The sequence below is a fragment of the Onychomys torridus genome, chromosome 15 (genome assembly GCF_903995425.1).
Source record: "Onychomys torridus chromosome 15, mOncTor1.1, whole genome shotgun sequence".
Classification (NCBI taxonomy): Eukaryota; Metazoa; Chordata; class Mammalia; order Rodentia; family Cricetidae; genus Onychomys; species Onychomys torridus.
In genome coordinates, this window is record NC_050457.1 from 53077 (window position 1) to 79496 (window position 26420).

The 26420-nt window shown below is 40.4% G+C and overlaps 1 protein-coding gene across 6 annotated transcripts in view; it reads left to right on the forward strand.

Moving 5' to 3' along the window:
- Positions 1-10810: 10810 nt before the first annotated feature.
- The window catches only part of Erap1 (endoplasmic reticulum aminopeptidase 1), a 44817-nt gene continuing 29207 nt past the window's right edge, over positions 10811-26420 (forward strand). For 5 of the 6 annotated variants that reach the window (XR_004946697.1, XM_036207409.1, XM_036207410.1 and 2 more), the window contains exons 1-5: positions 10812-11059; positions 17668-18196; positions 21494-21632; positions 24182-24316; positions 26129-26249. Coding sequence is in view for 5 of the 6 variants with exons in the window: in XM_036207409.1 (XP_036063302.1) it covers positions 10852-11059; positions 17668-18196; positions 21494-21632; positions 24182-24316; positions 26129-26249 (1132 nt within the window). In the remaining variant the exon portion in view is untranslated. Of the gene's footprint in view, positions 11060-17667; positions 18197-21493; positions 21633-24181; positions 24317-26128; positions 26250-26420 lie in introns of all 6 variants that reach the window. The other variant, XM_036207407.1, reaches the window with a different exon arrangement.

A 26420-nucleotide genomic window follows, 5' to 3' on the forward strand; every position in this document is an offset into this window, starting at 1 on the left:
CATACAGAAAATCCCAGACATTCTGGATCCCTAGGCTCCCTACTGTGAGTCAGACCTTAGGGTTCTGATGTAGCATTTAGACTTCTTGCCCTGACCAAGGGGAAGGTAAGCAAAAATGAGAGTCCCAAACAAATTCCCTGAGGGGGCACTTTGCCTGCACTGTCCAATAATTTTTAAACTACCATTGGCTTTCTAAGTTTCCTTATTTTCTTTGAAACTCCATGAATATAAAACACACTGTAAAGTTGGAATTGTTATACCCAACGAGGTTGTAGATTATGAGGTTATATAGTTCCTAAATTATATGTAGTCATTCAGTTCTATAGGGAATGCCTGCTGTTATTCTACATGCCTGGGCTGGGGTTACTCATTTCTCCTTTCATTGTCATTCTGTAACCTTTCACCTCTGTTTTGTGCCTGAGACTGGCCAGCACTTTTGGCCTGCCTTACTCTTAGGGAATGTGTTCTATTAGTAGTCTATTAGTAGTCTGTTAATGAGGATATTACATGAACTTCGTTTGTTAAATGCTCAGTATTTCAAAGTGTCTTGCAAAGGGACAACATCACTCATATACTTCATAGTGAGTGGGGAGACTTGACCCAGGCATGTTTCCTATCTTTACTTCTGTGTTAAGTTAGTATTGCCGTTCCCTTTCCAATGTGCTGTTTTGAGGTGATCTTCTTGCCTTTGGGTCATCTTTCACTATAGAGTTTTTACTTCTGGACAATATTTATTCATTCTTTATAGCACACTCAATCATTTTTGTCACCTGAGAATCTATGGATCAAAAGCTACAGTGTGGCCCTTCTGATTCCTTCTCTGTACTATGTACCATGTTTTAATCTCCAAGAGAGTAATTATGTAGCTCTGATTTCAATTAGAAGGAGAAAGGAAAAGTAAAGATCCCAACAGTTGCAACTGACTCAGGCTTTGTTTTCTTTCTCTCACATTTTTAATTAAGGTCCAGAAGATGGCTGATGCTGCCTACTTTAGAAGGTTGATACTCAGAAGGTCAATAAGTCTCTTGTGTTTTCTGCATAAATAGTGGGAAACCCCTATATCTTTAGAGCAGTAGCAATAAAGTTATTTATTTTAAATAAAGCTTATATTCTCCCTGAAGTTTATTATCTATTGTTGGGGTATTTTCTGTTGTGTGGGTTGGTCAAAGAAATTGTTCATGCCAAGATAAAATCTTAAGGCCTATGTGGCAGCATGAAGGTCCAGCTGCTGATGAGCTGAACATCAAACAGTTGTCTAACAGTATATTTATTGATTATTACACAGAGTTGTTCTTTTTGGGCAAAGTATTTCCTCATACCAAGGTCCTATCTAGTCTATACGTCTCTCTAAAGGAAAGCATCTCATGACCACATAACTTTAGTCCTTTATTGTATACCATTTGCAGTCTACAATAATCCAAGAGCTTCAGGTATGCCAGAGGTGTCCTTTCTTTTTTTGAGCTGAGGACTGAACCCAGGACCTTGTGCTTGCTAGGCAAGCACTCTACCACTGATGTAAATCCCCAACCCCCAGAGGTGTCTTATGACCAAAGTCATACAAAGACTGTAATGTCCCTTCAGAATACCAATTATATAAATCATGGAAAACAATCATTGTTTTCCAAAATGAGTTTTCACTGTTTTCCACAATGATTCTTCAAGGTCAAAATACTTCTAGAAAACAACTATTCACCTTGGATACAGTGAAAACTATTCTAATGTCTACCCCAGATACAGTGACTCTGCTATATCCCTACATTTGTCTGTCTATCATCTATCTTTCTGTCTACCTACCTATCTATCTACCTATCCCTCTCTGTATCAATCTACATTTGCAGATCTACAGCATCAGGATTTCTCAGAGTGGGACTCACACATCTTTAAAACAAAACAAAACAGGTTTCTTTCAGTTACTCTGGTTTTTCTTACATGTTCTTTTGCTCCAATTTGCATACGGAACCTTTCATCTATGACCAAGTTACTGATTACAAATTTTTTAAAGATTTATTTATTTATTATGTATACAGAAGAGGGTGCCAGATCTCATTACAGATGGTTGTAAGCCACCATGTGGGTGCTGGGAATTGAACTCAGGACCTCTGGAAGAGCAGTCGGTACTCTTAACCTCTGAGCCATCTCTCCAGCCCTACAAAAAAATTAAAAAGGAGAGAAATACGTGGGTAATTTGGGTATTTTTTTGAGCAGTGCATTCAACAAATTAAGTACCTAATGTAAATTTTTACTTTATTATGATCTTGCTATTTTCTTTCTGGATGATCAGGTTTTTGTTTTGTTTTGTTTTGTTTTTGCCTTTAGACTACTGAAATCATTCAGATTGTAAGGAATTTAGCAAGGAGAAAAGCAAATCTAACACAGCACCAACATAAAATTCAGAATTCACATTAATTTAACTCATGTAAGTTTAACATCTTTGATTCTGTCTTGTTCTCTTTCCCTCTTACTTCTATTAGGTTGAAAGGTGGGTCAGTGGCAAGGAGTTGGCTAGTACTTTGAGTCTCTGGAGACTCTCTGCTTCGTCTGTCTGTAACCTTGTGTGCAGCTCTCCAGGCCTGCTGAGACCTGCTCTGAGGTCCAGTTCTATGGCTCCTCTTCCTTTGCCTCTCTGATGTAATTCTCTTTGATTTCAGGCTTCTGTTGGTTTCATATTGTCATCTCTATTTTATAAAGGATTTAGTCAACTTCTTTACCAAATGTTCAATTCTAGTGACTGGATCCTGGTCTCCTTAATAGTCATGAGGATAGGAAACATATTCTCCATGAGTTTGGTATCAGTTCTTCTGGGGACCAGAAGATGACTCATTGTGGAAAAATCCTTTTGTACATTGTGAAGATACATCTTTGCCAAGGTGCCTTTTGATTAGTTTAATACAGAGCTAAATGGCCAATAGCTAGGCAGGAGGCATAGGTGAGACTTCCAGGCACAGAGAGGACTCTGAGAGGAAGACAGGCAGAGAAACCATCCAGATAGAGAAAGGAAACAGGAGGTGTCAGATGGAAGAGAGGTAACACCACATGATAGAACATAGATTAATATAAATGGGTTAATTTCAGTTATATGAGCTATTAGAAACAATCCTGAGCTATAAAGCAAGATTTATAAATAATAAGAAGTCTCTGTGTTATTATTTGGGAGCTGGTTGGCAGGACAGAAAGACTTGTAACTCAGTTTGTGTGAGTGAAAGATTCTAGGTAGCATTAACTTCTCATTAATATGTCATAATTTGGGAGATATAGAAAAAAACCTTACTAGTTTCTAGTATCTAGTTTCTTCACAAATATTTAATATTTGTGTGTCAATTGTTTCTCTTATGCATGTATCCTCTATTTCAGAGACATAGACTATAAATCCTATGATTATATATAGGCAATTCACTCAGGTACACTCACACTTGTCAGTGAAAAATAAATGGAAATGGATTGGGGACAGGTTACTAAGAGTGTCTGCCATTGTAGTTCTCTAGCTTAATGAAGTTTCTACTCAGAAGAAAAAACCCTACAGTGTTGGAACCAAACTAAGTGAGATGATTCATGAGGTTAACTTATAGGCTAATTTTCCTGACCTTCTTGGATTATTTTTAAAATTTGTATTACCTTGTTTCTCTCCTCTCTCTCTCTCTCTCTCTCTCTCTCTCTCTCTCTCTCTCTCTCATTTATATCCTGACCAAAGTTTCTCTCTATCCTCTCCTCCAAGCCCCTCTACCCACCTCCCTTCTGCATCCTACTCTACCCCATCCACTCCTCTTTGGTTTCTGTTCAGGAAAGGCAAGGCCTCCCACAAATATCAACAAAACATGGCATGTCAAGTTGCAGTAAAGTTAAGCACCTCCCCTTGTATTAAGCCTGGGCAAGGTGACCCAGTATGAGGAGTAGGGTCCTAATAGTTGACAAAAGTGTCAGAGACAGGTCCTGTTTCCACTGTTAGGAGTCCTACAAGAGGACCAAGTTACACAACTGTAACATACATGCATGTATCTTATTTCTTTAAAATCTTTATTCTCAAACTATTTTCCTTTTCTGTTGTACTGTAGTTAATTTATCTCCAAGGGCCTCTTAATTCCTGGCTTATTCACCTTCTAGACATATTGCAAATAAAATAAAGGTCCTCCCTTAAAACACAGACAACTATGCAATATGCAAATGATATGCATACTCATAGAAAGAGAACTCACTTTTTGAACAACTGCTGTGTCAGAGGGACCTTTATAAACCCAAAAAAGCTTGAATATCAGCTTTAATGTGTTCAGATTGGCAATATATACAGTAAACTAAATGTTGAGTTGATAGTGAATTTCAAATGTAACAGAGAAGGCCCAGTTGTGCATATTATGAGCTTTCAGGTGATTCGCCCAGGTGTACTGTAACAGGAAAGCCTTAACAACAATCATATTTTGCAGTTTAACAAGATTGTCTTTTCCAGTGAATAACAGATAATCTTTATATAACCAAACATCTATTTCCCAATAGATATATGTGTAACAAACACAAAAATACAATCTTCAAAAGAAGAAATAAAAGCAAAAGCATTTCTTATAAACATATAGCCCATGTATGATGTGCTCAGTCTCATTAACAATGAAAGAAATTCAAATTTAAAGAAAAAAACCAAATGTAATTATGATTTATTTCCTTGTTGAAAGGAGTGAAAACAAAACAAAACTAAACTAAAAACCACCAAACAACAACAAACAGAACAGGAATACAGAATACCTGGGAAAAGGGACAAAGAATATCCCTGTGTTCTGTCAGGCTACAAGAAGTAAAGGCATGTCTGGGTTCCCTCTTGGCAGGTATAATGGAATGAATGCTTGAGAATGGAAAGGAAATAGGAAACATGTAATCAGTCTTTAGAGTCTAAGGTAGTCTTAAACAGTCATTAGCTAGTCTAGAGGCCAATGAGAATGGACATCTCCCTCATAGCTAGCTTAGGATCCCACCTAGCCACTAGGAAGGAAAGCAACAGCTTTTCCCCCCTTAAGATTTAAAACACCACACAAAAAGGTAGAGCTTTCAAGGCTTTGTTGAGGCCCATTAAGGGAAAGTTATTCCTCCTGGTCAAAATAATGGAATCTGAGTTCTATGTCTAGCCCTGGTGAAAATATGCCATCATGATCTGCCTTAACGATTAAAACAATACATATTATTACCACCTCCCTTAAGAGCTAATCCAGCTGGGCCTGTCAATTACCTTAGTCAGGAGACTAAGTTTCTGAAGGAGGGTGGATTCACTTGAAGATGTGCTGAGGGTGTGGGAAGAGTAATTATCTCCTTAATGAGTGAATGAGCCTGTTGCTCCCAGAGCTCCTTCCTCAGTGTGGTTGCTTTTTGAGTTTCACTGCTGAGCCTACTTGTCCAGAGTTCTCACTTGTCTCACTTTTTCTTCTCTTTATCTCAGACATCAAAGAAAAATCTGTTTTTAAATTTATTTATGTTTTAGCCGGGTGGTGGTGGTGGTGGCGGGTGGAACACCTTTAATCCCAGCACTGGGAGGCAGAGCCAGGTGGATCTCTGTGAGTTCAAGGCCACATTGGAAACAGCCAGGCATGGTGACTCACACCTTTAGTCTCAGAAAGAGAGCCTTTAATCCCAGGGAGTGATGGCAGAGAACAGAAAGATATATAAGGTGTGAAAACCAGGCACCAGAGTTAGTTAAGTATTTGGCTGGTTAAGCTTTTAGGTTTTGGAGCACAGTTCAGCTGAGACCCATTGGGATGAAGATACAGAAGCTTGCAGTCTGAGGAAACAAGACCAGCTGAGGAACTGGCAAGGTTAGGAAACTGTGGCTTGTTCTGTCTCTCTGATCTTCCAGCATTCACCCCAATAACTGGCCTCAGGTTTGTCCTTATTAATAAGACCTGTTAAGATTCCTGCTACACCATCCTGTCTCTTAGTTGATGGAATAGTGCCACCTATATTGAGGACAGATTTTCCCCACTTTAGTAAAGTCTCTCTTAAACACACACTTAGAGATGTGCTTTGCTAGTGTCTAAGGCAGTTCTCAATCCAGCTGTCTTAGTTAATTTTCTATTGTTGTGAAGACACCATTACCAAGGAAACTTATAGAAGAAAGTTTATTGGTGTGGTGGCTTACAGTTTCAGAGGATAAATTCATAACCATCATGGCAGGGAGCAACATGACATCAGGCAGACAAGAATGGTGCTTGAGCATCTTGAGACAATAACTCTGAGGCAGAAAGAACTAACCCCAAAGCCTACCCCCAGTGACACATTTCCTCCAAAAAGACCACATTTCCTTATCCTTCCCAAATAGTTCCACAAACTGGGGACCACACATTCAAATATAATCCTAGCTTGGCGGTGGTATCAAACGCCTTTAGTCCCAGCACTTGGGAGGCAGAGGTAGATGGATCTCTGAGAGTTTGAGGCCAGCCTGGGCTACAGAGTGAGTTCCAGGAAAGGCGCAAAGCTACACAGAGAAACCCTGTCTCAAAAAACAACAACAACAACAAAAACAAATATATGAGCCTTTGGAGGCCATTATCATTCACCCACCACACCAGCCAAATTGACAAGTTGAACCATCACAGAGGCCTTCAGAGGGTTTCTGCTTTCCTTTGAATTGGCTGTACTTTAAGTCCAGCTCCTATATGTGGTTGCCTCTGGCAGGTCACTTACCATTTCAATCCCTCAGTTTCTTTATTATAGAAAATTACACACATACCCAGCAGGAGGCATCAGTAACCGAAGGCAAGGAATGAATGGATGGATGCAGTTATTTCTGTTACCAGGGCAGCCTTACTTATTTTGTCTTTTCTCTAATTCATGCTTCTGAGTAAGCCAAAAGGACAGTAGAAATACTATGAAATGGCAGTAACATTGGCAATCAAATAAAATAAATAAACAAAAACTTATTAAGGCAGAAGTGACTCAATTAGAGAGAAACTGAACACTGCTTGTTCATATTTGGTATCACAAAACCAACAACAATTGATCACTTTAATACACTAAATCTGCACCTGTTTCAACAGCTCAAGCCTAAGGAGGTGCCCCCAGCACATGCCCTACCTCAGTTCTCCTGCTCACTTTGGACTAAGGAGAGTGAAAAGCCCCGGAAATGGATGGGCTCAACTGGGCCTCCTAGACTTTATGGTAGACAGTATGGGTAGTTTTTTCCAACTACTTATTTTGGCTGAGAAAACACCAGGGGAAGTGTTATATATTATTCAGCATTGAAGTAGTTTTAAAAAAGAAAAGATTAGCAATTCTCCATACTTTCTCTTTTCTGCCATGAGGACCTAGGGGGTCAAAGTTGTGTACACACAAGATGAGAAGCCTCCCCAAGTTCAAAGTGGCTGTTCAGGGTGTAGTACTGTGCCTAACAACAGTGCCTATGTAGGATGTGTGAAAAGCAGCTCTGGGTGCTTAAGGGATGTCTTTTATTCTTTACAACAACAAAATTTGATATTGTACTCACTCAGAAAAACAAACCTAGACATTTTAAAAAGGTTTCTTCAGGAAAGTTCATTCATAGGAGCTGGCTGTAGATGCATTTCTAGTTAGAAATGCTGAATGAAATAGAGGTGGGGTGAGTAAGGAGGAGTAAATAAGAACTAGCCAAGGAAACAGATTTGATGGAAAAGAACAATGACCTCAGAATCAACAGACCTATATGTAATCCAAATAGGTTTTAGTAGTTTCTCTTTGACTGAGCAAGCTGCAAATCTCTTGTTTTCTCCACTATAAAATACAGTACCTACATTATACAGTTGCTGGATAGATACCAGGGTGAGGCATAGACAGATACACACACACACACACACACACACACACACACACACACACACAGAAAAAAAGACAGGCAGACAGAGACAGATACAGAGGGAACAAGCAAGTGAGCTGTGACTTGCATTCAAAACAGTAACTAATGGTAGGTAAGTGTGAGAGCCAAAATTACATTTTAAATTTTAATTACTATGCCTTAGAGATTCACAAAACAAAAATGCCTCTGACCTGCAAGTCCCTTGCTCAAAAAACGGATAGTTTTTATGGGGGATAACAAACCACATGTTTTCACTCCCCTAAACAAGTTTGTTAGACTCATCTGCTCAGGAAGTGCTTGATTACATGTGGGCAGGAGGTATGTAGGCAGGAAACATGTCAGGATATATGTTTGCACCTGATTGGACCTGATGGGAAATGCAATGAATTATGAGTTTTTCTTCATAAGCCCTTGCCATACTTGATTCTGGGCCATTTCCCAGGAACATGGGTATGGATCTAGCCAGAGTCCATTTACCTGGCCAGTAATTAATTAAATCTTACTTCAAATTTGGCTTTAAACTGTGGTAGTGGTCTTATTCTCTATCAGTGGGATTAACATAAGCCACAAATCTAGGTATCTGTAACACAAATCTTAAAAGGTCTTATTAAATAAAAAACCAGATATCAGGGTTAAAACCCAAGAGATCAGAGGAATAGGAAAAATCACAGCTAACCTCACCTCACCAACTCCACAGCTTCCAAAGAGACCTACCTCCTGTATACCCACGCCTATATGCCTTTCTGTTCTGCCAACTCATTTCCTACCACCCAGTTACATCACTTCCTGCCCAGCTACATCACTTTCTCTTGCAGCCCAGCTGTCACTTCCTGTCTGTCTATACAGACCTCCAGACCTTTATGGTTAGTGCTGGGATTTAAGGCATGTGCCACCTTGCTGTGTTCCCAGTGTGACCTTGAACTCACAGAGATCCAGACAGATCTCTGCCTCCCATGTGCTACCACTGCCTGACTTCTATGTTTACTATAGTGGCTGGCTTTTTTCTCTGATCCTCAGATAAACTTTATTGGGGCACAGATAAAATATTCCCATAGGTGATATGAATTCACAACATGCCCCCATGGTTGGGCATGCCCGGTGGACCTAGATACTTCCGCCTAGCTATTTCTGGTTCAAAATAGCCATTTCCGGGTCAAAACGTCTAGCGTGACCCCGTGGCTTTGTGTGGTTGTGTAAAGCACGCAGCGCAGCCATGTGATCTATGCACATACGTGGAGTAGCCACATGGGTCCGTGTGTATGCAGGTGCAGCCCACCCTTTATAAGCCGGCACCATTTTTCCCGACTCCACTTCCTCTCTTGACCACATGTGTTTTCCACAGGCCTGTTCACGTCTGTCTCTTTCTTTCCTATCCTAATAAAACTCTTGTTAGTGGATTTTGTCATGTTTCGTGACATTTCCTCGCAAGGTAAAAGGTCGGCCAAACAACTAACTGTAGGTATCCTTTCTTTTTCCCTCTGACTATTGCTAAGTTTGGTAGTTTTCTTAGTTTTGATTTCACAGACTCTATAACTGAACTTACAATTTAAATTCTGAACTCCAAGGTCAGCATTTTCCAAAAATCTCAGGAAATGTTTGGAACTAGAAGTCAATGCTGCCAAATCTACTCTTACACTGCCCTCTGTACTGCTCTTTGACTCTGGAGACTAAACCACAGCTAGTAGAACTGAGGATAATTGAGCCAGCGTGAGTACACAGTGATGTTAGCTTTTCCCTTTTTCTGCCTAGTTCACACAGAGGCATCCACTTCCTTCTGTATTTCCAATTGACTTTTGTTATCAGCTTCAAGTCTTTTGATCCATTTGCTTCTACCAACCTGATCTTCAAGGAATGTCTTTATGTCTATGGGTATAGTTTAGTGGTTAAAGACCTGCCTAGACAAGACTTGTGAAGAAGGAAGATAGGGAGGGAGAAAGGGAGGGAGAAAGGGAAGGAAGATAGTATGAATATATTGATGTAAAAGGGAAGCTTATTATTAACAAAAGGGAAGCCATCACATAAAACAATAATAAAATGCAAAACAATGCAAGGGTCTGAATAAGCTAAGATAGCTCTGAATTTTTAGAGATGCCTGGAGACTTGTAAAGCTAAAAGCTACTCAATGATGCAAACCATCATGTGATCACAGAAATGACCAGATTCTGAATCCCACATAATCCTGCTTAATTTTAATAAAACACTTCCCATATTTCCTCTCTATTTAAATCTGGGACAGGACGCTAAATTCTCTAATACAAAATGTCCCAGGTGGTACATATTTTTGCAGAAGAGAGCCACAAGTTTAAAAAGAGGGCTGAAAATTCTGCTCAGAGACTTGGATGTCAAGTTCTTAATGGGCAGGAGGCTGAGAATCTAGCCTAACCAAAAGCCTGGGGAAAGCAAGGGTGGTATTTGGACAGGGAATAGGATGCAGGATCAATCACAGCCTTTGGTGAATTTGGATACTTATGTTTTATTGCTTCTGTTTAAAACTGGGCTTTTATGGCACTTTGGGAAAAAAATAATAACAAAAACCGAGGCAGTATTATAATGAGGGAAGCAGACAGTCCTCTGTGGTGCAGTGGTGTTTCTTCCTTATTAGGGATAGGGAGGTTCTGGAGGTCATCTCTAATCATTGATCATCGCCCCTCCCCCTACACACACACACACACACACACACACACACACACACACACACACACACACACACACACACACACACACACACACACACACACCCTAAAACTGCATCTAAAGTACCTACACTGCCTAGCAAACCCCAGAGCACTCAGAATTTTACAACAGGGCACTTTTGGGTTGTTTATTTGGGAGAGTGGGAGTGGAGTGGCGGGCATGGCAAGGCTATCAGCCAATTGCAGAAAGGAAATGAACATCTCCATCCAGTGGGTGTCCCTGCAGTCTTGGTGGGCAAAGCCAGTTTGAATGCCTTACTGAGCATCAATCTTGCACATTTCTGTGTTTCCCCGTTAGTGAAGTTAGCAAATAAAGTAAACACACCATCAGACACACGGGAAAAAAACCACAGCGTTCTGATGCTCTGCCAGCCCTGCAGCATTCATTCCCAATCCGGGTCCCTAAATATGGGCCCCGAGGCTGCAGTAGCCCTGGCCAGGCCAGACCCCGGGCTCGCTCTTCTCTCCTTTAGCACCTCGGTCGGAGATAAACCGCGCCCTCCCTCGCTGCCAAGGCCCAGCTCCACTTTCACTTTTGGTTGCGGCGGCGAGGCTGTCTGGGGTGCAGGTGAGGCGGCTTGGCTCGGCCTGGTGGAGCGCTGGGCCGGCGGGGTACCGGGCTGAGGGAAGGCTCTTGCTAGCGGGCACTAGCAGGGACTCAGGCTCCAGCCGGCAGGACGGGCGCGGTGGGTCGTGAGCAGCATTCTGCAGGGCGCCCAGGAGCGCCGAGTCAGGGCGGGCAGGCCGGGGCTGGTGGCCCGGGGAAGGTGAAGGCTGTGAGGCCTGCGCACTCCCCGGCTCCAGTCACCGTCAGGCTGGCCTGCCGAAGGCCACGCTCCGCCTCGCTGCTGGAGGCTGGCCAGCCGCTCCATCCCCCGCCTTAGGGAGACCAGGGAAGGCGGGTGGACTTTGGGGACAGGCCTTGGAGGGCACCTTGCGGGTGTTCCGAGCGAAGGGGCCCTGGGGAGAGCATGGAGTGTCCAGTAGGCTAGTTCCTTCCCTCTGGCTCCTGTATGCCCAGCTTGGAACCCCACCCACCCACTCCCACATTGCTTGACCTTTATGGGAAGCAAAGTGAGTGCCTTTTCTGGGCGCTTCACTCACAAGGTATACTGCTGGAGTGGTTAATTTCATAAGAGGAAGGGAAGGAGCAAGAGAACACTTTCTTAAGCTTTTCGATGACGGTTCTTAGAGTAACTCAGGTTTGAAAAGAACATGTTTTTTCTTCTGAATGCCTACAATCCTTTCTCACTTTAAAAGTTACTGTACTAGTCTTCTCTAGTTCAATAAAAGACACCAGTTCCTACCAGATATTCATTCTAGAAATACTGTAGCCTTTCTTGATAACTGCCTTCTCTCCTATCCCAATTTCCAGCTCATCCTAAATACAGAGGAGCTCCACTCTCTTCCAGGCTTACCTCCAGGCCTTCTTTCATTTCTCAGTATAGCACCAGAAGGATTTTATTAATCTGTGAACTGTATCCCAAGACCTTCTAGCTAAAAACTCTGTCTTTGCATTTAGGATTGTATTCTCCTTCCAGTACTGAACACATCTACAGGACTGTACAGTGGTCTGGCCTCTGGCCACCTCTGCAGAGCCAGTTCCTCCTTTGCCTCACCTTCACTGGCAGTCAGAATCACTGCTGTTTACTGCCTCTGCCTACAAATGTGCTGCTGTTTCCCCTGTCTGGGAACACCTTCCCCTGTTCCTAGTTAACTTGCATTTTGCTCTTTAAAGCTTAGCTAAAATATCCTTAAGATAGCCCCAGGCAAAATGTAATTTGACCCACTCTTGTTCTCTTTTCCTGTGAAGGTGGAGTGTGTGTGTGTGTGTGTGTGTGTGTGTGTGTGTGTGTGTGGTGTTGTATATATATATATATATATATACACCCAGAGCTTCACACTGTATCTGTATAAACTTATTAGTCTCTCACCACCAGCACTGTAAACTTTAAGGCCAGGGACCTGTGTTACATTGGTATCCCTAGCACCAAGCAAAAGGCCACAAATAGGTTCTTGATAAATGTTTGTGTAATTCTTTACTGAAAAAAATTTAAACTGATTTGGTCTTTACAGCAACCTTGTGAGGGAATATTGCTCATTTTACTCATAAAGAAAATGAAACCAGAACTAAAGTAACCTGACCAAGGCCACAGAGTTGGTGCTGCAGCAAAGACTAAAAGCCAGATTGTCCCTTTTGCCTATATATAGATGTGTGTGTGTGTGTGTGTGTGTGTGTGTGTGTGTGTGTGTGTATGTATGTGTGATTATATACTACTAGATCAAGACAATAAGTGTAAAATGCTGATGCTTCATCAGAGCTAAGTAGTTGTTATTTTTCTCCTTGACTTCTGTTCTTTTAAGTGTTAGTGAAGCAGTTGCATATATTGAATAAATTATTGTTTTAGGGAGCTTTCTCCCCATGTGTCATTCTTAGAGAATGTTTAATAAAGCCAGGTCTTAGGAGGTCATTCAGAACTATGAAATGCTGTGTTGAAATGGACACTTATACCATAGATGAGAAAAGCTATTTTTTCAAGTAAAGAGCTAAACATAATGGAACATGACCTCAAATTGTTTGGGATTAGCCAGGGAATTTTAACAGTGAAATACTCAATATACTGAGTTTTATGAAACCCCTCTCAAGCTGTACAGTGGAATGTGAAGATGATGCACTATTGCTCTACATCAGTTTCTGGTGCAGTCGGGCATGCATCATAAGTGCACCAATGACAGCATTAAGAGGCAGGGCTAGGAAAATGCTGTGAGAGGAACAGAGAAAGTACTGTGAGAGGGTGGGGTGGGTTCAAAGAAGTAGTTATTTGTGCCTGGTATATTCCAGAAAGGATTCTCAGGGTTGCCTCATTTGAATTGGGCCTTGAAAGACCTGAGAAAGATGTTGAGAAGGAGGGAATCCCAGGAAGAGATGCAGAAAGAGAAACAATTCCCAGGTAAATTCTGATAACAGTATACTAGGCTTGAGGTGGGTACTGTAGGATGTTCTGTATGCTGTGAGTATGTGTTGCTCTGATTGGTTGATAAATAAAATGCAGATTGGTCAGTAGCCAGGCAGGAAGTATAGGTGGGGCAAGCAGAGAGGGGAATGCTGGAAAATGGCTGAATAAGGAGATGCCAGCCTGCCGTCCAGCAGCAACATGTAATGGCACACAGGTAAAGCCACAGGATATGTGGTGACATATAGATAAACAGAAATGGGGTGAGTTTAAATGTAAGAGCTAGTCAGTAGAAAGCCTGAGCCAATGGCGGAGCAGTTTTAATTAATATAAGCCTCTGTGTGTTCATTTGAGTCTGAGCGGCCAGGTGGGACACAGAAAATCTTCAGCTACAGGGTGGGTGTGGGGTGCCTGGGTAGAGCCTTGGTTTTCAGACTTTGGAGATTAGAGGGGCTGATTACCTAGCTCAGCTGTCTAGCGGGGAGAGGAGCCTTTGAAGACTACTTTAGAGATGTTTTACAGTCTGGTGATGTAGAAGAAGAATCTACATCTTAGTGATTCAGTTCCAAACATCCAGTGAGTACCTGTGGCATATCAGATTAAAGGACACAGTTCTCTGGGAAGCTCTTTTAGAAAAGAGAACAAGACGTGAAAAATATTGAGTCCACTAAAATGTTACAGGTCCAAGATAGAACTCTTCACTGGATTAGACAGAACACAGAATTCAATGGCTTTTAATGGTTATTGCTAATTATAAACATCTTACCTTAGATTAGGTAAAAATGAAAGATAGATAATTTTCTTTTTAGGAAAGACCAAGAACTTAGAGCAGGTTGCCTCATTTACCCACTGATTTTGCATGGATAAGCATTGGCATTTGAGCTGTCTATATCAAACCCCATTTTGGTTTCCTGGCACTGAAGCCTTGAGGCACAGCTGTATTCTCTCTAGCTCTGTTATGAGCCCATTTGTGCTAAGTCTTTAGCATAAGGCCTTACCATACAAGTTGCTCATGAGCCTTTCTGTCAACTCAAAGCCACTTGCACTTTTGCATCTCCTACTGTGCTGCTGGAAATGCTGGGGACTTTCCCAGTGCTTGCCTGTTTGAACCTGTCACATTCATACCACTTTCTTCTGTCCTGGGCCAAGAGCCACCTTCCAGATAGAAGAGGATACCACTTACTCTGTCTATCCACTCAAGGAAATCCAGCATTTTGTACCTGATTTGGTATTGTGCCTGAAAATATAGGGGCAGTAATTCTATACTATATTAACATTTAAGTTTTACTTTACTTTAAATTGTGCTGTTCTTTCAATATTCTGGAGATGTCTTTCAATTGGTTTTAGATTAAAAAAAAAAGAAAGAAAAGTAAACCCCAAATCAGTTTTCTCTGTTCACACCATCTGCCCTTTCATTTGGGTGTTGTCTTTGGAATTCAGATTGTAGTCTCTACATTGATGGTCTGGGGAACCCTTTCTGTTCTGCTACTAAATACATTACCAACAGTGAGAAGGTAGTTTTAACTCTGAGTTAGGGAGAAAAAGTAGGATGGAGAATGAGTGGTGGAGGAGTATGCACCAAATATTGCCTTGTGGTAATGTCCTGCAGCACAGCTATTCAAAGATAGGGCCAGAGTTTGGAAGGGATTATGGTGGAAGCTTTCAACCCTGGCTTGCCAATAAAAATCCCTTGGAAGTTTTGTTTTTTTTTTTTTTTTTAAAGTTGATTATTAGATTATGTCACCATAGTTTCCAGTTTAATTATTGTCAGTAGGGATCCAGGTATCAAAAACTTGAAAGAGTCAAACATTAGAATGCCTCTATCTGGCATGAATAGATACAGACAGAATCTTCCAAAAGTACTAGGCATTTAAAATGGTCTTCCTTGTGCTATTGGGAATACTCACCACTCTTTGTTTTTCCTGAGACATCCTTACTATGTATCCATGGGTAGCCTAAAACTTGCTACATAACTAAGCTCACCTTCAACTTGCACTCATGCCCTCCCTCTGTCCCTGAGTACTAGCAAGCACATCTGGCTAGCAGCACTCTTCAGATCCACTAGAAAGCATCACTTGACTTTCAAATTTTAACTCTTATCTTAGTTGAAAGTAATAAACATAGGTGATGTAAATTTGTACCCCAAATAATTGAAATAGTTATTATAACTCAGAAATCTAAGCAAATAGATAGTAACTCCACTAAAGCTGGAAGAAAGGAAGTTAAATAAAAAAAAAAATTAGATTGAAAAAAGCAAAGGAAAAGATTTAGTCACTTTTAACCATATAAAACTCTTCATAAGTGATGTAAATTTGCAGCCAGATTTGAGAACCTTTATATCTTAGAGTGAAAACTTAGGGGGCATGATCATTTTTGAGGATCCACATTTCTAATTTGGTTCAAATGTCCAGAAGCCAGAGGAGTCTGAGAGAATTGGAACCATTCCCTCACGCTCATCTGTTTGGGACACTTTATATTCATATTTTTCTTTGGGTCACTAGCTCATGAATAATGACATGGAGACTTATTAATTATGAAAGCTTGGCCTATAGCTTAGGCTTTTTCCTAACTAGCTCTTATAACTTAAATTAACTCATGTTTATTAACCTATGTTCTACCATGTGTCCTTATCTTGCACCTCCTGTTTTCTCTCCATGTCTCCTGGCTTCTCTTGTGTGCCTCGATTCCTCCTCCTTGTCCTTTGTCTCCCTGGAAATCCCACCTCTACCTCCTGCCAGATTTTTATTACACCAATCACAGCAATACATTTTCACACAGTATACAAATGTCCCACAACACCCTTCCTGGAAAACTTAGGTTAGAAAGGGGATTGTATAAGATAATGAAACTATGCTTGATTCTGGAGAATAGATTTCAGACATATTCTTCATATACCCTTTAACATAAACATAAGCAAAAACATATGGGTTGTGGCATCATTTCCAGCAGGCTGTAAGTATAATCTTTATATAACTTCCTTTGAGTCTAGGCATTTTCCCACAAGTCTCTCTGGAGTATAATTTTTTCCATATGAAGTACTCAGTCTATGGTCATACCACCCTGAACTCACCTGATTTCATCTGATCTTGGAATCTAAGCAGGGTCAGTCTTGTTTAGTATGTGGATGGGAAGCCATACCAATTGCCTAACAGTTCTGTTTTGTCTTTGTGCTTCAGCTCCTCACCTGCTTACTTGAAATGCAGTACTTGTAATGCCCTGTTTTTTTCCAAATCTGAGATGTCCTTCTGGGCTGTAATCACATGCTGGCCTTGCATTCCAGAGTCACTGCAGCCAGATTTAGTCTTTTGCTTTGTAAATATCAGTCTATTCTTCCCAATACCAAGTTATTATTGTTGTTAAACACTCCACCATCCTATATTGTGTTGTCTAATTGTACATGAATTTACAATGTAAATAACCTCTCTATGTTGTGAGGACTGCTAGGATGCAAGGCCTGTCACCTTCTGCAGAAGCTCAACAGTCTAGTTTCTTGCTGTTTCTTTCCCCTGCTTAGTGTTGTGGATACCTCACTTTACTTCAGACAAGTGAACTTCAAAGCTGGTGAAGCTGTTTGTGGCACATCATTGTAGCCATAACTGCAGCAGAACTAGATTCTGACTCTAGGGCAATAGAGCACCCCCGCCTCACCCCCACTGCCACCCGAGACTGAATGTGGATGAGTAATGATGCTTTCATCATATTCGGCTGCAGCTAGCTCTTCCTGACAACCCTTACCTGTTTTATTCCCAAATGTCTATTTATTGAGCTACTATAGACCCTTTAATATTTCTTCTTTTTTGTTAGAGTTTCTTCTACTACTTTTTTTATTCTATTATTTTAATTGAACTAAAAGTTAAAATTTGAAAGTCAAATGATGCTTTCAAGTGGATCTGAAAAGTGCTACTAGCCAGTTGTGCTTGTAGTTCCAAAACTCAGAGACAGAGGCAGGTAGATCACTGCCTGCTGAAAGCTAGCCTGGTTTATGAAGCAAGTTTCAGGCTACCCGGGAATACACAGTGAAGCTATCTCAGGAAAAACATAAAGAATAAAGTGTGCTCCCAGTTGCACAAAGAAGGCAATTTTAAATATCTAGAACTTTTGGAAGATTCATCTGTGTCTGTTAATTCTTGATGGATGCATTTTGGCATGCTATAATAATAACATTTAATATTACTGACTTTTAAATTTGCTTTTCTACATTTTGCTTTTATTGTGCCTGCAGGTAATTTGATGGTGCCTCTCAAACAGCCGATGGCAAACATGCCCTTTCTACTTTCCTTACTATTGACTGTTTTAGCTGTGTCATCTACTTCTTGGTGTCAGAGCAGTGATACAGCATCTCCAAAAGCAAGTAATGGAGCCCCATTCCCTTGGAATAACATTCGACTCCCTGAGCATATCATTCCACTTCATTATGATCTCATGATCCATGCAAACCTCAGCACTCTGACCTTCTGGGGAACAACAGAAGTAGAAATCACAGCCAGTCAGCCCAGCAGCACCATTATCATGCATAGTCACCAGCTGCAAATATCTAAGGCCACCCTCCGCAGAGGAGCTGAAGACAGGCTGTCTGAAGAACCTTTGAGTGTCCTGGAGTATCCTGCTCATGAGCAAGTTGCACTGCTGGCTCCCCAGCCACTCCTTGCTGGACCCCTGTACACAGTTATTATCAGTTATGCTGGAAACCTGTCTGAAAGCTTCCATGGATTTTATAAAAGCACCTACAGAACCCAGGAAGGGGAAATGAGGTAATGGGAAGTGTTTTCAGCTTCCAGTGTGCCCACACTAAATGTATTATTTTTATGCATGTTCCTTTCACACTGGATTCTGTTCAGTCATGTTTTCATCTTTAGCCTGTTAAAAATGACTAAATCTTCTTCCTTGCTTTTTTGCCTCATTTTTTTTTCATTCAATTTTCATTCCTCCAGCTTTAATGTCTTTTTGCTTATATAATTAGATTTCTGAGCTATAATAAATATTTTAATTCTTTGCATTAGTTTCCTGGGGCTGTTCCACTTACTCTGGGTGAAATCCCTCCTTGCTCTGTTGTCTCCTGATCTTCTCAGCTCTAATCCTTCCTGCACCCTGAATGTCTAGAATCCAAATTTTCAAATCCAAATACCAGTCATATTGCTTGAGGTCCAGTTCAAGCCACATCTTAGCTTTATTTCACTTGCAGAGATCCCATTTCCAAAATAGCTTTATTTCACTTGCAGAGATCCCATTTCCAAATACGCGCACAAATACTAAGAGTCAGGACCTCAGCATATCTTTGAAGGCAATCACAAGAAATATTTTTCTCTCCATTAAAAAAATTAACTCCAATGCCTGCTTTAGCTCTTGCTTTAGCCCACACTGCTGGGCCAATGTTACCTGATATGACCAGCTAAGGACTTCATCAGTTGGAGGGGCCACAGCAAGACTGAGGCTATGGCAAATTTATTGAGAGAAATCAGACTTTTTATACCCTATCAGAAACAGAATATAGGGGCAATTTCCAGGATCAATACAGCTGTAGGTGTCAGACTACAATGATGTTTGCTGTTGGGAACATAACAGGAAGGTCCTTGTGCCCATGGATCTCCAGAGAAACCAAGAATGTTAAGCACACAGGATTGTCTTCCATCCAGAAAGCTGAGATTTGGAGGTGGTTAACAGCCTTATCTGTTGGGGCTGGCCATATCAATCTCCTACAACCAGGATCAGAGGTGGCTAATAGTCCAAATGACCTCTACATTATCTGTATGACAAGACTAGGCCAGACCCTTAGGTCCTTAAGCTAAAACAGATACTGTGTCTGTAGAACCTTGGAAGAAATGATGTGTACCCTGAGTTTCTATGTAATTATGATTCCTTGTGCAGTGGGGATTGGAAACATTTTTTTTCCAAATTATACATTGGGAATAAACTGCTTGTTATTGGACTCCCCAAAATCTTATCCAGGTTGACAAGATCAATCTGCACTGGCTTTTCATTCTTATCTCTTTTCAGGGTTTGCTTCCTCACCTGTGAGTCCCTTAGTTTACAAACTATATAGGGTATACAAGATTAATGTCTAAGACCAATCCAGCTTCCATGCTTTCTTGATTTCTCAGGGAACATACAGAAAAACACAAACTGGCCTGAATGCTTCACTGAGGGATTACCTCCATCTCTCAGGAACTGAAAGGCATATCATGCCCCAGGAGCTATGGACTCTAACCTAAAGAACCTACAATGTATGCCTCTCAAGGCAGCTAGGCCAGGCCAACTTAGTGATTCCCTGTAGGGGAGCTCTTTTATTTGGTAGTTTTTATTTTTATTTTTTATGCTTAAAAGTATGTTTGCCTATATGTATGCTAGTGCAGCCCTGAAGTACCTGTGCCGGGGAGGCCAGAAGACAGCAGTGGAACTCTTAGGACTGGAGTTATTGATGGTGATGAACTGTCATGTGCATGCTAAGAGTCAAACCCAGGTCCCCTGGAAGAGCAACCAGTGTTCTTAACTACTGATCAACCCATCACCACAGACCTCAGATTAGGAACAGATTAGAAATTTCTCTCCCCACCCTCTCTTTTGAGGCAGGGTCTCACTTTATAGCCCTGGCTGGCCTTGAATTTACAGGAATCCACTAGCTTCTGCTTCCCAAATGCTGGGATTAATGTGCACAAGCACACCTGGCCTCTTTGAGGAGATCTTATATTGAATTTTAACATCAGATTTTCTTTGTAGATTATGTTGATTCCATATTCTTTTTGATAAAATAAAAAGTCAAAATCAGATTATTCCAAGAATTTATAGCCTCCAGCTAATATCATTGCAGAGTTATTCCTGGATATCCATGTATGTTATTATATATAAATGAACTCAGATTTTCTGCTTTAGAAGCAAGGTTTTTAAAAATGTTTTTTTATTACTGTATATAATATGAGTAATTTTATTGAAATATTTATTTAATATCTAACGATCTAATGTATAGATATTAAGTTGTTTATACTTTATAATCTCAACAACAGTTTAAAGAATACCCTTATACATATTCATTAGACATAAGTCATAGTCTACAATCTTCTGAAAACCCTGTTTTCTTACTTCTGACTAAGGTCTTTTTTTTTTTTTTTTTTTGGTTTTTCGAGTCAGGGTTTCTCTGTGTTGCTTTGTGCCTTTCCTGGATCTCACTCTGTAGACCAGGCTGGCCTTGAACTCACAGAGATCCATCTGGCTCTGCCTCCCCAGTGCTGGGATTAAAAGGCGTTCGCCACCGCCGTCTGGCCTAAGGTCTTCTTTTAAGAGCAAAATGTTAAAAAAAAATGATGTCTTCCTTAATTCTTATTAGTGTACCCATTAAGAAAATAGAGCAATTTTAGGCATATGATGAATGTTTCCTTTCTGAATTGCTTATGTCTGAGATTCCACTTATTCATTGACCATTTTCTAATCAATTTTAGAGTGTATTGTCTAGGGCTATTAATTCTTCCTTGCATATTTTCCTATGTATTTTTCATAAGAGATTTTGTTATAGGATTTTTTTTCTTTTCCCTTTTCTTTCCTTTTGTTGCATTTGTATGTAATTATGTGTACGTGTGTGTATACAAAGTCAGATGTCTTCCTAGCACGCCCTCTTCCTCCCTTCCTCTCTCCCTCCCTCCTTCCCTCCCTTCCTTCCTATTTGTTTATTTCATTCCCTCACTAATTTAATTATTTATCAAGCCATTGAATCTGGTTAATGCTCATTGACTGGGGAGACTGGTTGGCCAGTGATCTCTGGGAAATTACCTGTCCCTGTCTCCCAGGTGTTAGGGTTACAGCTGCACGTCTTCATATCCAGCTTTTCATGTATGTGTGATCTCTGTGAATTTAAGGCCAGCCTGGTCCCCATAGCAAATTCCAGGCTAGCCAAGGCTACACAGTGAGGCCTTGTCTTAAAAAACAAACAAACAAAAAAAACAATAACAACAAAACCAGTAGTCAAATCCAAGGACCTTAAATTAACTCCAGGAATTAAGATGCAAATACTTCAGAGTCCCTGGTGCAAAGGGATTTCATTTCACTTCCTGTGGTTTTAGAATACTTGCATCAACACAGTTTGAACCCACAGCTGCTAGAATGGCCTTTCCCTGCTTTGATGAGCCTGCATTCAAGGCGAGTTTCTCCATCAAGATAAGGAGGGATCCAAGGCACCTGGCCATCTCCAACATGCCCTTGGTGAGTGTGAATGCCATCTGCTCTTGGGAAAACAACCCTTCTCTGTGATGTCTGTTCCTTCAACATTTCATTTACCTTTGTTTTTATTTCCTGACTCTTATATTTAGTAACTTTTCTCTTCACTTCCAACCAATGTGTTTGTTTCAAGCCACAATTTGTTAATAACCAAAGAATACAATATACCTTAAAAGCTAAGGTTTTCAGTATGGCACATGGGAGGGAACTGTCAGGAATTCACACTAGGTTCAACAGATATTTCCCTTCACAAAGTGCTTTTACCCTCATTTTCTCCTGTGATATTTTATGAAGATGTTAAATAGAAAGCTTTGTCTAATAAAGCTATACAGTATCTCCTAGTGACATCAGAAGTGACACCCATAAAGTCTCACTAGCATGACTACCTAAACATGAGCTGAACAAGGACAACATTATACATGCCAAATTGAGCAGGGAAAGCCCACGAGGGGACTCAACCATACACAAAGAACTACAGGCAACTAAGGAATGCTGAGAGTGGGAGAGAGAGTCTTTCCTAGGGAAGAGCACACCAATTGGTTATTCAAAACCAAATGTCCAACCCTAAATATATGACAGTAAATAAAGAAGCTGAAAACATACATACAAGTAGCATTAAGAGACTGATCAGCTTGTATTTAGGAATATACACATATATTCATGTAACAAAAATTAATGAAAAAAGTGGTTATGCATTTAAAAGAGAATGGGGGAAGGTATATGGGAGGGTTTGGATGGAGGAAAGGGAAAGGGGAAATGATGTATATATTATAGTCTTAAAAATAAAGTAATAATAATTTCCATTTAATCTCTATTGTCATTAACTATACAGCAGATAGTTATATGTGTGATATTGAACAGGCATCCAAAAGAGCAGTAGTCTTTTCAGAGCCTGTAATGTCAGAGCTGAATAGTAATAGTTGTGTTACTTCCCTTAAGAGAAGCCTTCTCCAATTTCAAGGCAGATGTAGGTAGCACTCAGTCTGATTTTTAAGTGTGGCAGGAAGATGTTCATGCAAAGGAAGAAAACCACTCACCTACTTTCTTTATTTCATGATCTACTGAGTCAAGCATGCGTGTAGCCGTGGTGTACTATTACCAGGAAATACATGGTTTTGCTGTGGTTCTTAATTCATTGACCTTAGGTGAGACCCAGGGTAGAAATTCTAAAGAGTTTCCAACTTCATTATGATAACCATGACAAAGGGACCCAGAACCCCAAATAAACATGACAACATTACAACTCTTTTGAACACCTGAAAGATCCCGTTACCAAGCAAAATTCTGCCCACCCTAGAGTGCTGTGTCCTTTGCAAATTCTTATCATCTAGCTCTGTCCCTGTTCCCACTTTTGTATATAAATAAACAAATAATTAGGCTGTCTCGGTATAAATTTGAGATAGAAAATATACATTTTCATATTACAATTTCCTACCCCAAGCACTGTTATGCTACTGCTCTGTAGCACAGAAGTGTATTCTATGAGAGTGCCCCAGCTCTAGGAAAATAAAAGAACATCAAGGAATTTTTGGAAAAATTCATAGGTTTGCAGATGGAAAGCAGGAAGCTCTAGAAATATCACAAAGATAATGGCATCCTAGTCCACTGGGTATCCAGGATTTGCCTGTGAGCACAGGAAAGCCTCTAATGTAATGCCTTCTTGCTTCTGGAGCAAAGTCTCCCACTAATAGGAGTGGCCCAGCTTTCCACATAGATGTGGAGCTGAGAGGAAGAACAATGAGTATTTTGAGGGGCTAGAAAGTCAAACTTTAGGCAGTTGGCAGGGACTTCAGCACATCTTAGATTAGTACAGTTAGTTTTTTTCCTATTAATTAGCACTTCAAAATGGAAATTTTGGCAGGGTGTATATAGAAGCCATTTAAATAGAAGGGATAGCTTGAGATTCTTGAGGAGTAAAGCTAAGTTGTTTAGCAGCATTGGTTGAAATGACTGGAAGCTAACCGACAAGTACCATACTTAGTGACTAGTAGGTGTTAGAAAGGATGAGGGCACAAAAATGGGCAGGTATGGGATCGATCATAGGAAAATGTCCATCTGCATGCTTTTCCCTAGGCTGGTCCTTTCTGTAAGTTCTCACCTTAATACTTATTGTGCTGAAGTATTGGGTTTTTCTCTGGGAGCATGTCCCTTAGACTATAACCACAAACATGCAACCCTTTCTTCAAGGTTTCTTATACCTCAGTTGGACTTAAAACTCATTCCAATAAAACAAGGCTGAGTCTGGAAGAGAATTTGCTTATTAGGCAAAATCATAGGGCACTTTCAACTTCATAGAAAAACCAGTTCTTTTTAGATAGTAAGTGTTTATGTACGTTTTGCCCAGTGTAGAGTGTATTTATATCCCAATAAAAAAGAGATTAAATCTAAATCAAAGTCAGATTTCTAATAGAGACTTTTAAAAGTAGTTAAAGAAATATTGTGCTGGTCCCTTCAATATGCCTGTTACTTCTGGAGATTTCTTTTTATAATGTGTGACAGTGTGTTGAACAATTGGTAATTTACTCTGATAATAGGTGAAATCTGTGAATGTTGCCAAAGGACTCAAAGAAGACCATTTTGATGTCACTGTGAAGATGAGCACTTACTTGGTGGCCTTCATTATTTCTGACTTTAAATCTGTGAGCAAGATGACTAAGAGTGGAGTCAAGGTGAGTATGTGATTGCTTCACAAGATGATCAACATGTGCTGGTGTTCCTGTTTTCAAAACTGTAGTCCTGCTTCTTGGGATTCTGTCAACCTTAGGGAAAACAGGATAGCATATGATTCTGTTGTCACAAATACTTATGTGGTAGCAATGCACTAATAATAAAAATGCAGAGAGCCCTGAATTACTTGCCTCTATTGCTAATTGGCTCTCTGACCTTGGCTATTTTTCTTGTGGATCGTAGATTATGCTTCTTTTAAATGTATAAGTTGGCCAGGCATCATGACAGAGCTGGTCAGATCTCTGTGAGTTCAAGGCCAGCCTGGTCTACATATAGTGAGTTCCAGGCCAGCTGGGGCTACAGAGTGAGACCTTGTCTCAAACAACAAGCCACAAACAAAGAATAAGTAGGTTGGACTACATCTATCAGAGATTTCTAAGCTTGCATCTGATTATAACTGTCTACAATATTGAAGGCAATGTTGTGGGGAGGAAAGAAGATAAAGCTACTTACTGGCTTGGGGTAGAGGGAGTCTTTAGGAAGAGCAATTTATGTCAGAGAATATTAGAATGCTGGAATAAAGCCCCGCTTCAGCATCATTTGCACCTGAGCTCAGCCCTTCTGCCTTCACAATACTGTCGAATGGCCCAGAAAGGAAACATTTTAAAGGGGCACTGAAGTTACTTTATAAGTTTGTAATGCTGTCCCTGAGGCCTGAGTGGCTGGGCCACTCTGAGTTACCATCTGTTCTAGTGCTGTGGATATGTGAAAGGAGATTTAGTGAATTAGGTGAAGAGAATAGCCTGCCTGTTGCTTTGCATGTTTTCCTGACTCTGTTGTGCTGATGTTTTTATAATGTCTAAAGAAATGCTCACATTTTTCATCTTCCTTGAAACACATTAACTATACATATTTTATATCCTGGGCATCGTCATTATCATATCTGATGTTTTTGTGCATCATGTTTCTGCAGGCTCTTGTTCATGGTATTTTATTTCTTTGTATTTCTTATGGGTTATTCCTTAGTCTTCTAGAAAATGTGTCTCCACTCCTGCCAGGTGACAGGGTTCTTCCAATGCAAAGATTACTTTAAATCAGGGTATTAGCTTCAAGATCTTAGGCTATCTAGTTACTGCAGTTTCAGCTCTTAAGTACTGTAAGGGTTCATTTTAAACTATAGTTTCTTTAAGACTTTCCCATTCTCCTTCTTTCTTCCTTCTCTCCTTCTTTCCTTTCTTCCCTCCTTTCTTCTACCTTTCCTTCTTTCCTATCTTTTTTCTTTCACTCACAGTTTCTTTGAAAGAATTGCAATTTATTTTTAGTTTACCACTAAGGAGGTAGCCTTTGGGATGTGGTTTTATAGAGGGTTGGTATCTCCTGCTGTATATACTTTTTGCCTTGGCCAGGACCTGCATTCCACCCTTTGTCCCTAGAGTCTGTCAATGCAATGAGAACCAGAGCTACAGTCCATCTGTGTTGGACTAGGATCCATAGGGGAAAGGCTGGCTGTGATGCCCTGCTGACTTCCTAGGGTCCCGCTGACATCTTGCTATTGCTTTTTAAGTCATATTTATTGGCATATTATGAAAACATTTCAGAAAACTGCTTTAAGCCTATATTTGTAGCTTTTTTTGTCGTTTTCAGAAATGAAGATGATTAGAAGCAGACAGAATTAAAATAATGGAATTCCCAAATGTCTTCTGTAATATTAACATCCATATCCCATAGTAAGGACCATTAAAGCCGTTCTTCTCTCTGGTTGTGGGGGGAAACCACTATGTTATTTGAATATCCTCCTGTGCCTTCCTCTTTAGGTCTCTGTGTATGCTGTTCCAGACAAGATAAATCAAGCAGATTATGCTTTGGATGCTGCAGTGACTCTTCTAGAATTTTATGAGGATTATTTCAGCATTCCATATCCTTTGCCCAAGCAAGGTAGTATATTATAGACATTTCCAGGTGGCATTTGATGCCCCCCAACATAGCTCATATTATTATTACTGCTGCATCCCCATGGTTTTCCACAGTGCTCTTCACATAATGAAGTTCCCAGCAAAGTTCAAACAACAGGTTGATCCTTCTGAGTATCCCCTCACCTCTGCTTTG